The following is an 11,066-nucleotide window of genomic DNA, read 5'->3' on the forward strand; positions in this document are numbered from 1 at the left end:
ATACAAGAGTTAAATCTAATATAGATAAAAGAGGCTCATACCATGACTAAGGTACAGGTGATGGTCTTTCATAATTTTGATTACTAGTCTGACCATTAGTCTGTCCATTACTTTGCATAGGCTGTTTATCTCTTGTCAATCTTTGCTGAGGAACATTTGAATTTTCCTCTATATACCTTATGTTGGTTGGTTGATGAGAATTCATTTGATCCATAAAAAATGTTGCTCATCTTTCCATTGTGTTCATTAACTGCTATCCCATGGCATCTATCAAGCCTCCTTATGGATTCATTGGCTAGATAAATAGAACAATGAATGGTCCAATTCCATGGCCTCGTCTAATATTTTGAACAAGTGGTATAAGCTCTGAAGTTTGAGTCTGTTCGACCATAGGTTTGGATAACACATGTGCTTCCACAGGATGTGTTATTACATTATCCTCTGGATTAGGTATTTCTACCTTTCCCTCCACTACTTTCAGGCGTTCATTTTCTCCTTGTCCCCTACGTCTAGCCATTTCAATTAGTCCCACCGGGCGTGCCAAAAAATAAATGTTGGCTTTTTTGGCTTTCGAAGGTTAGTATTGTAATTTTAAGCATGTCAACAACGATCAATCAGTCCTTACAGAAGATTAATTGCCAACCAATTATCAGATGATTGTGCTTTAGTTCTTTCAGCCTCAATGAAGAGGACTTTTACTAGTCGCTTGTTTAGGAGCATTTAGGAAATAACAATCAAGTAAAGAATAATTACATAATTTCATTAAGTAAAATGAAAGACTTACAATAATCTGACTTGGCCTCATAGAGGTTTACAGCAACAAACTATTTGAAACTATCCCTATGAATGAGGTGCAATATGGGAATTTAAAGTACAAAAATGTAAAGAACTTTAAAAACTGGAAAGGAAAAATAATATAGATAAAACTGATTTTTTGATCTGAGCCTGGATGCTTTACTCTGGAGCTTTCTCTGTTATTTATACTGTCCCATAGTAACCATCGGAGTGGGCTTCCAACTGTCGAACAGTCCTCCCATGATTACTGAACATGCTGTCTCATAGTTAGTTCCACTACGCCACTCTTTATAGTTAGGCTTCCCTCCTGATTTTGAATTTAAATGTATGAGTAACCGTTAGGGCACACCATCTTGCATCTCTTCGCTGATCCAGTGCTATGCAAATCCACAATAACCAATGCTAACTGCCACGTGTATAATTGCGATTAGAGATTTGAATTAACTTTCCGTATTGGCCTCATCTTGCCACGTGTTAAACTGCTATTGGTCTGTACAAAATATGTAGCCAACACAAATATCATAAGTTAAAAGGCTAAAAACATAAGATAGAGAACCTCAAAGTGTAACATTTCAGCTCATATCAATTACCTTCCCCTTTTGTATCTTAACTTCTAAACCAGCAATCTTTGGTTATGACGGATCAGATCCTTAACTTAGTTTTCATTGTTAAAACTTTTTTAATTTCTGATAAAATTAAGTGGTGACTATTTCGATGTGAGATTAGCAAGTCAACACAACATGGGTGGAAATGTGTCTTATACTCAAAAAAGGAGTAGTGTCCACGGGTGCCTTTATTTGCACACCATATTTCATCTCAAAGCAAACCATTAATTGATTTATTTTTTATTACAATATTAACCTTATGTAAAATGACCACAAATCAGAAAAGGTTATAATACACACCTTTTGTAGTTAGGTTCAACACTAAAATGTCGAACAAATGGTTAATGTTCGAAAGAAACACTCCGGACAAGTGGCTAAGGTTCGACAGAAATAATCCGAACAAATTGTTAAGGTCTGAAAGTCCAGAGTCGAACGGTTTGCAAACTGAAATTTTCACCGACATCTTGAGGAGTCTTCACCACTGGTTCTGTTCACCGATGCCTTGAGGAGTCTTCATCACTGGTTTTGGGGGTGACAATCAATCAGAGAAAGGAGGGGGAGATGGATCGTGGGTGGGGATGGAGTGTGTGAGTGAGTGAATGAAAGTAAAAATGGAAGATTGTGGGTGGGGTGTGTGAATAAGGGTAAAGATGAATAGTTGTGGTGTGTATTGAATAAATTGCTTATTTATCAATTTATTAAAAGTGTGCCTTGAGATGAAATGTAGTATGCAAATAGAGACGCTCAGTGTCCATAGCTATTCTTCAATGATAAAAAATAACCTCTTTCTTTGGATCTTGTCTTTCCTTTCTCGCTCTCTCCATCATCAACAGCAACCCAGGTATCTGTCTCTCTCTCTCTCCCCTCTGTTGGTGCTTCATTGAGAGAGGAAACAAATATTTTCTAATTTTTTGTTGTTTAAACAATAGATACAACAGATCTATGTATCAACTGAAATTGAGGAAGTAGTTAGCGAGAAGAAATGGATTGAGAAGGAGAGAAGTTTGGAAATGATAAAGAAAAAGAAGTTGAAAATGGTGTTGGCTGCACTCAATGAGAAGGTATTAAGTCTGCAGAAAAGGGAACAGAGGCTGCGAGCTATGTAGCCGATTTGGAGAAGTATCTGGAAAGTGTGGAGATGGAAAAGAAGATAGTGGAGAAGATTGATGTTTTAGTGAAAGAAATGGAGCAGAATGAAAGGAACTTTGAGAGCTTGATTGAGGAAAAGGGTTTGATCAAGAAAGATTTGAACCAGACTTTGATAGATTTAGATGATCAGAAGCAAAAAATTGATGAAATAGTTCGAAAGAAAATTGAGATCGAGGAGGCAAAAGTCTGAACTGAGAATGAAATTGTTGAAATGCAGAGAGAGAGAGAGAGAGAGAGAGAGAGAGAGATGGGTGAACTTAATAATGATATTTCAGCATTGGAAGCTTCATGTAGGAATCAAGCAGAGAAAACCAGACAATTGCAATTTGTAGTTAATTAATAAAGAAATGAAATTACTCATTGTCATGAATAATTAAAAAATAAAATAAACATTTTATGCATTAAAACTAACAAACACGTTTTTGAGTTTTTATTTTAATTTTTTTAAACATTTTGTTCAAACCAAATGTTTTTACAATTTTTGTTTTTCTAAAATTAACCAAAAAAAAAAAACCGTACGTCGTGCTTAGTAGAGTTTTAGATCTATGAATTGATAATAGAGTTGTATTTTGAGTTTGTGAATTTTAGAATTATAATTTGAATAGAGAAAATTTGTTTGGTTATGAATTTTGAAAAGGTTTTTGAATTGAGTTTTGAATTTTTGATATGACATATGAATTGAGAAAATTTGTTTAGTTATGAGTTTTGAAAAAAAAAATTCAGAACTTAATTCAAAAAGTTATAACTCATAAACCAAACGAACAACTCAAAACTCTATTGCAAATTCTATTCAAAACTCATAACCAAACTCATTTTAACATTCAATTCAAAAAAATAATTTGTTATTTTTGTGTAAAAAAAATAAATTCGATATTTAAAAAATATCAAAACAAATATAATTTTTTTTTTTCAAATAACAGGTGGCGACTGGCAATTGTAAAAATAAATAAATAAATAATAAAATAAAATTACATGGTTCCGGTCAACCGGCTGGACGTTCGAGGGAACGTTTGGGAGGATGACCGAATAGACACAAAATTCAAAAACTCCCATGCTTTTCAAAATGGAGAAGACGAAAGAGAGAGATATGCCAAACATGAAAGAGAAATATATTTTGAAATATGTGGTGGAATCACATTTTCAAAATTATATCCAAACGGAGTGTGCATATAGAGGGGTAGAATTATGATTTGAGAGTTTCATCAAACACAGCCGTAAAAGTTACCAACCGCCATCTTAAATTACCGAAACTATAGTTATCTATTGCTTTCTAATGATTGATTTTTTGTTGAAAAAAAATCCCTCATTCCAATAATGAATACAGTGTTAACTATAAAAAAACACTTTAATACACAATTAATACTTGGGATGAAATTAACAGAATATTTGGCACATTGACAAGTTGTATTTTAGCCCAAAAAGTTTGGCTACACTTTTATCATTCAAAAACTGGTGCATGGAGAATTACAGATTTCAAAACTACATATTATTTATCAGACAAGCTGAGCAAATAGTCACCATAATGGCTTCACAAACTTTATTATACATTTTACTAGTTAACCAATACTTCCATAGCATACATATATTTATATGCCCTTTGTTTGGTCAGGGATTCTCTATTTCACAAATTTTCTACTTCTCAGTCTTAATTCACTCACAGTCGTCAGATCTTGTGAGAATCTTGAGATATAAGAATCTTCAGACATGATCAAATTAAACAACTGCAAATTAGTTAAGACAAGAGAACAAAGTTCTTAAGACACAGAATCCTCAGCGGCTTTGTCTTGGGCCTTGAGGAGGTAAGCCTCTATATCCTTACTGACATTAGCCACAAAGTCCAGGTACATGGTTGGAGGTGGAGTATCCTCATGTTGCTTCTCATAAGCCAAAGTCACTTTTATCAAACATACATCATCCTTGTTTGTAACTTGCAGTGTGGCCTTAAAGGTCTTGTAAACCTTCAAGATATCTCCTTCAAGTAGGTTGAAAGTAACTGACTTGTTATCCACATCAATGGCTTCAATTCTCTCCTTGCCAGATTCAGAACCCCCTATCAACGGTATACAAGAAAAGAGTGATCATTAGTGACATAATAACGGCTTAAAGTTTTTTTGGCCTTAGATTAAAATTAAGAAATTAGAGATTTTGAAAAATAAGAACCCTGACAATAAATTTTGGGTAAATTATGCAAATAATCCCTGTAGTTTACACGATGTGTCAATTTGGTTCATATTGTTTCAATTTGCTCGATTTTAACTCTTAATTTAATAAATTGTGTCATTTTAGTTCAATAAATAACGGTTGTTAAGTTTGTTAACGGAAAGTGTACGCATAGTTTGAAAAACTTGAAAAAGACACTCGAAAAATTGTTCTATGTAGTTCACTATGAAATAAATTAGACACAGAGAGAGACAGTTGCAAACAAATTACCAGAACATTCAATTTGAACAGATAGAGATGGATCTAAATATTTGAGTAGTTTGGTTATTTTGTATAAACATAGCTTTATGCACATACTATTTTTGCACGTGAATTGTTAGACAAAAAGAATTCAAATTTAGATTTATGACTGACCACCTAAATGAAATTCATCTCATAATTATACATATTTATTTTTTTTAAAATAATGATTTTTTTTTTTAAAATCGAAATTGTCATCCAGTTATTTAAAAACATATACTATGCAATTATGTGATAATAATTATTTAATTAATCAAATTATTGATATTAATGATTTATACACAAACCCTTGACCAAAATTGGCCTTGTAACTAATCTATTGAATTGAATTAAAATGATCTACTCATCTCTTCCAACTAGAGAATCTAACATTTTCACAAGTTGTCCAACCTTGGTAACTTAGAAATTCTCTTAGGCCTTATTTGGGTCTTGTATTAATGGTGGTTAAAGGGCAAAAAAAAACGTTTTTTTTTTTTTCCTATTTTAGGTTGTTCTTTTTGCTTTGCCCATCTAAAATCAAAATACAATTTTAATGGAATTTTCATAAGTATTGATTACTCATATGTAATGTGGACTTTCACTTCTAACCCCAATTTTATGTTTACTCTCTGCGGTATTCGTTAACCCTCAAGTCTAGTGCTTGAATCTAGTTTTTCCTTTTCCTCTTTTTTTTTTTTTTTTTTTTTTTCTTTTTTTTTCTTTTTTTTTTTAAAGTATATATATATATATAGTGTTCACCATTACCTATCACTAAATAATCATATTGTTCGGCAAAGAACATGGCATCATAAATTCGGATATGCAAAATTTTCACAACAAAGTGGCATAGCATTTTTGTCACATGTCCTTTTTAGATTTATACACCATAGATTTGGCTATATATATATATCCCTTCTACTTGTCATTCTCATTGGTTCTGGAGTGATTTTTATTCTATTGGGTTATTTTTAGTTCTTCTCAATTGTTCTGGAGTGATTTTTATTCTATTTGGTTATTTTCAGTTCTTAGATTTTTAGTAAGAATTTGTAATGTATATATATATATATAATAAACTACCCCATTGTAGTCTATTGTTTTTGGAGGTAGTATTTTGTAAGGGAGAGGTTAGGAATTCAACTTCTAGAAGGGTTAATCTAACAATAAATAACTAATTTTGGCCAAGAAAAAAAGCATTGTCGAATAGTTCTAAGAAATAAACTAAAACCAACAGGAAGGGTAATTTAAGATAAAGCTTTTTTTAATAGTTCTAAACTGTGACAAGCCACACAATCCTAGGATCACCCATCACTACAAGTTTTAGGAATCAAGCTTTTTTTTGTTTATAGAAGTAAAAATTTTGTTTAAAAAAATATTAAAAGATCAATTTCAATGGTTATGTGAGTCGTCATAAGAAGGTCATCTTGAAAAGTTAGAAAATGAATTTTAACAATAAAATTTTTAAAATATCACTAATAAATGTATCATTTAGGAAAAAACAATTCATGCCAAAAAGTTTACTTTATTAGATGAAAATTTTTGTTCTAAAAATTCATGCCAAGAGGTTTACTTTTTGAAATAAAAATTTTGGTAAAGAATAATAATTCATTACTAAATCTTTAATTTGTAATAAAAAAAAATTGTCACAATTTTGTCTATAAAATTTAAAATTTTTGTAGTATCACTTCTTTTTTATCTCCTTTCAACTTGAGCAATTTGATCTCTACACTTTACGTCTGGTTGCAATTTAGTTCTTTCATTTAAATTAGACGTTAAATTTAACAAGTGTCAGTCTTTCGAAGTGTACAAGTGAAAATAATTCAAACTAATTTGGACGAAGGACCAAATTGATATTGAACTTAAAATGTGCAGATCAAATTATTCAAATGAAAATAATAGGAACCAAAATAAAATTTGAGTCAAACTACAAGAATGAAAAGTGTAATTTATCCCTTTTTTTTTGGCATACCAGTTGAAACCATCTTACTTTCAAAAATTGTTACATAGTAGCAGTATTTTGTGCTTTGTTTTGTTATTATATCATCTCTATTTTTGAGACTACCTAATACATAATATTTATTACTGAGCAAACACACAATCAGCATAGTATTTTAAAAAGATTGAATAATTACTAATCTAACCTGGTACATAGTTCCAAACCTTGACAGAGCCTATAGTAGCCCAGTCACCTTCAAGAACTTGAACACTCTTTATTTTTTCAGGGCAGATCTTTGGGAAGAGGTAGGATTTACAGGTATAGATCTCAAAAAACTTATCAGCTTTGCACTTGACCTCTGTTTGTCCCTCCAACTTAAAAATTTCAGCCATATTTCAATGCTATATCCGCTGCTAAAAAAAATTACTCAGAAAAGGGTAAGGGCTAGATGTGAAAACTAATACTCTAGTCTCAACTTTATATAGAAGAGTATTGAACAAAAAGCTTTATGGGGATCAAATGGTGTTGATAAGAACAAAATATACTTGTTTCGGGGCCCATCACTACTCGCCCACGATCCTTTTTTCAGATAAACTTGGTCCCTATACGAACATAAAAAAATACCATATTTGTTGATGAAGAAATCTAACAAAGAAAATGACCAGATCCGCCACACGATCATTATCTACAAGATAAAGCTCCCTTAGCCATTAAACGGTATGGGGTCTTCCGACACCCAAGTCAGTCCTCCAATATTATCAAAATATTTATTAATGGAGAAATACATAAAGAGAAATAGCGTACCTCAACCCATGGGGGTGTCACCTATTTATAATGTCCAGTGACGTGTCAAGCAAGTAGTTTGAATATTCCAGAAGTCATATCCTAACCAATCTCCAATTGTTTAGGACTCTTATATCAATAATATTTCATCTCCTTATGAGTTTTGCATAATATAAAACACTAATTCAATATTTGATGAGGATTTGACAACTATCATACACGTGATAATCCATAATTGTGCCACGTGGCAGTGCCAAGACCCACATAATTCCGGTGGTTGTTTTTATCGTCTCTCAATTGCCCCCAAACTTTCATTCTCTTTGAGCCCAATAAAAGAGTAAAATCTTTCTATTATTATTTTGATAAAAATAACCGTATAATGTTGCCTAGCTAGAATGATATCTGGGTACTAGAGCTTATTCTAATAATGCCTAATCTTGCTAAAACTTATTCCAAAAATGCCTAACCCTGCTACGACTTATTCCAAGAATTTCTAACTTCGTTAGGATTTATTCTAAAAATGTCTAGCCTTGCTAGAACTTATTCAAAAAATGCCTAGCCTTACTAAGAACTACCAAAAAACAAATCTCAATGCTGGACAAACCACCAACTTGCTTCTTGCCGATGAAAATCCACTCAGTAAGGAATCATAGAGTTGAACCAACTACTAACTGCGTTCTTTAAGAGCAAAATCCGCCCAACAAGGAATCCCAAAGTTGGACAAACCACCAACTTCCTTCTTGGCAAGAAAACAATTCGCCAAGGAAGGAATCTCAGAGATGGACAAACCACTAACTTGCTTCTTAGCGAACAAAATCCACTCGGCAAGGAATGACAAAGTTGGACAATTATCAACTACCTTTTTGGCGAGCAAAAGCCACTCAGCGAAGAATCCTAAGTTGATCAAAATCATCAACTTATATACTAGCAAGCAAAATCTGCTCGGCAAGGAATTCCTAAGTTGATCAAAACCTTCAACTTATATCTTGCTGAGCAAAATTGCCTCAGCAAGGAATTCCTAAGTTGATCAAAACCATCCACTTACCTCTTACCGAGCAAAACCAACTCGGCAAGCAATTCCTAAGTTGATCAAAGCCATATTAATTTACCTCTTGCTGAGCAAAATCTACCCGGCAAGGAATTCCTAAGTTGATCAAAACCATCAACTTACCTCTTGTCGAGCAAAATTTGCTCAACAAGGAATTCCTAAGTTGGTCAAAACCACCAACTTACATCTTGTCAAGCAAAATAAACTTGGTAAGGAATTCCTAAGTTGATCAATACCATTATCTTACATCTTATTGATCAAAATAAGCTCAGCAAGAAATTTCTAAGTTGATCAAAACCATCAACTTACCTCTTGCCGAACAAAATTCACTTGGAAAGAAATTCCTAAGTTGATTAATATCGTCAACTTACCTCTAACTGAGCAAGATCTGCTCGGCAATGAATTCCTAAGTTAATCAAAATTGTCAACGTACCTCTTGTCGAGCAAAATCCACTCAGTAAGGAATTTCTAAGTTGATCAAAACCATCAACTTACTTCTTACCGAGCAAAATTCGCTCGACAAAGAATCCTAAAATTGAACAAAACCTTCAACTTCTTTCTTGTCGAGCAAAATCAGCTCAACAAAGAATTCCTAACTTGATCAATAGCTTACATCTTGTTGATCAAAATCCGCTTGGGAAGGAATTCCAAAGTTGATCAAAACCATCAACTTACCTCTTGCCAAATAAAATCTGCTCGGTAAAGAATCCAAAATTTGAGCAAAACCCTAAACTTCCTTCTTGGCGAGCAAAATCAGCTGGGCAAACAATCTCAAAGTTGAACAAATCCTTCAACTTAGTCCTTGGAGTAAAATCAGCTCGACAAGGAGATAAAATTTTTAACGAAGGGGTAGCTCAATTCATCTTGTCCCCGTGATCCATAAAGCGTAGACTTCATCTCAATATATTATTCAGGCATATTCTAGCTCATCTCATCTACTCCTTTGCCTCCAAATTTTTGGTGTAACCAAGTCACGACAAAGTTTTTCAAACCATATAACCAAGTTCGGATGCATACGGATTTAACTTCGTTCAACGATTAAACCGAGCGATAGAATGGTCCACCAAGCTACATGAGTTGACCGAGCTATCTCATAAGAAAACAATGTCAAGTTTGTAGACTGGACTGGCTCTTAATTGCTTTGGGAGGCTGTGCATGTAACTTTGTTGCAAAGTTGCCAATAACCCAACTGGGCTAAAGTTTTATTATTGGAATTTCAGTCAGGCTAGATTTAACCACAACATACTGTAGTATGGAGGAGATGCTAATAATGGCGCACCAACACCTCTAAAAGCAAGATAATCACGACTTGGGTATCTGGAATGCAACGATTATACGCCCGATAGTTGAAATTATTTTATAGCAATCTTTCATTGCCCTTAAGTTCACAACAATTTGATGCATGGTCCCTTAGTGTGGCAGCGACAAACTCCTTGCCCAAAACAAGCTTCAGCTATCCTTTGCATGCTTGGTGAATAAACTATTTGTGCACCCTCATAATCATTTTTGCTTGGGGCATTTTTTGTTCTTGCTTGGATTGCGACTAAAGACCAAATGATTAATCTACAGAATTGTCGAGCTTTCTCTTTGCCCTGTCTTTATCTAGTTGTTTGGTGTGAATTCGTTGCTCATCAGTGGCGTTGAGGCTACCCAGTATCGTTGTTGTGCAGTCAAGTTTTGCATGGTCGGTTGTTCAGTCCTTTAGCTCAGTTCCGAAAATATGTCAAGCTTGAAACCATAGTTCTATGGGTTGAGGGACGTTGTTCTATTTTGCCCCGCAATTCTATTTTGTTGAGCAATAAAAATACCGTTCAACATGAATAGCCAAGCTACATGTGAATAAGATCGTGCAAAGTGTTGTGTTGCCTCAAACTACCATTGACTATTATTGTAAAATTATAGAAACTCTAATAGTGCTGTTACAATATCTAAGAGAGAGAGAGAGAGAGAGAGAGAGAGAGAGAGAGTATTATATTATGTATGTATTCAATATTGTGTAGAATAATAATATAACAATATATACAAGACTCCTTTATATAGGAGGAAAGAAACCTAAGTATGATAATGAATATAATATGGTATGTATGATAGACAGAATATATAATCATTATATTTAACCCTCTCCATCAAACTCAAATAGGGATACCAACTTGAGTTTGGAGAGAGAACCTAAAATATAAAATAAAACTAAAAAAATAAAATAAAAAGCAAATAGATTACAAATTCTAAATGGGAGCGCAAGAGCGCTTGAGATAAATCAAAGGTTAGAGCTAATGTCGAGAGACAATTTATGGTTTTGTCGGATAGTTATAGA

At 33.4% G+C, this 11,066-nt stretch overlaps 1 protein-coding gene and 1 long non-coding RNA gene across 2 annotated transcripts; both read right to left on the reverse strand.

Moving 5' to 3' along the window:
* Positions 1-739: 739 nt before the first annotated feature.
* LOC145803147 (uncharacterized) lies at positions 740-2,881 on the reverse strand. The gene is made up of 2 exons (XR_014345260.1): positions 1,386-2,881; positions 740-1,285 (listed from the first exon to the last, which is right to left on the reverse strand). It is a non-coding gene; the product is annotated as an uncharacterized LOC145803147 (long non-coding RNA).
* Positions 2,882-4,018: 1,137 nt separating this feature from the next.
* On the reverse strand, positions 4,019-7,696 carry LOC145801981 (kirola-like). Its single transcript, XM_082894029.1, has 2 exons — positions 7,127-7,696; positions 4,019-4,599 (listed from the first exon to the last, which is right to left on the reverse strand). The coding sequence occupies exons 1-2, from the start codon at positions 7,311-7,313 to the stop codon at positions 4,304-4,306; spliced, it is 483 nt and encodes a 160-aa protein (XP_082750155.1). The 5' UTR covers positions 7,314-7,696; the 3' UTR covers positions 4,019-4,303.
* Positions 7,697-11,066: the final 3,370 nt, after the last annotated feature.

This window comes from Camellia sinensis, chromosome 11 (genome assembly GCF_055761805.1).
Source record: "Camellia sinensis isolate YWXY chromosome 11, ASM5576180v1, whole genome shotgun sequence".
NCBI classification, from domain to species: domain Eukaryota; kingdom Viridiplantae; phylum Streptophyta; class Magnoliopsida; order Ericales; family Theaceae; genus Camellia; species Camellia sinensis.

Excerpts from the sequence above, each read along its gene's own strand:
- LOC145801981 (XM_082894029.1), bottom strand. The coding sequence starts at position 7,313 with ATGGCTGAAATTTTTAAGTTGGAGGGACAAACAGAGGTCAAGTGCAAA. Across the intron at positions 4,600-7,126 it reads GGTTTGGAACTATGTACCAG|GGGGTTCTGAATCTGGCAAG; the intron begins GTTAGATTAGTA and ends TACCGTTGATAG.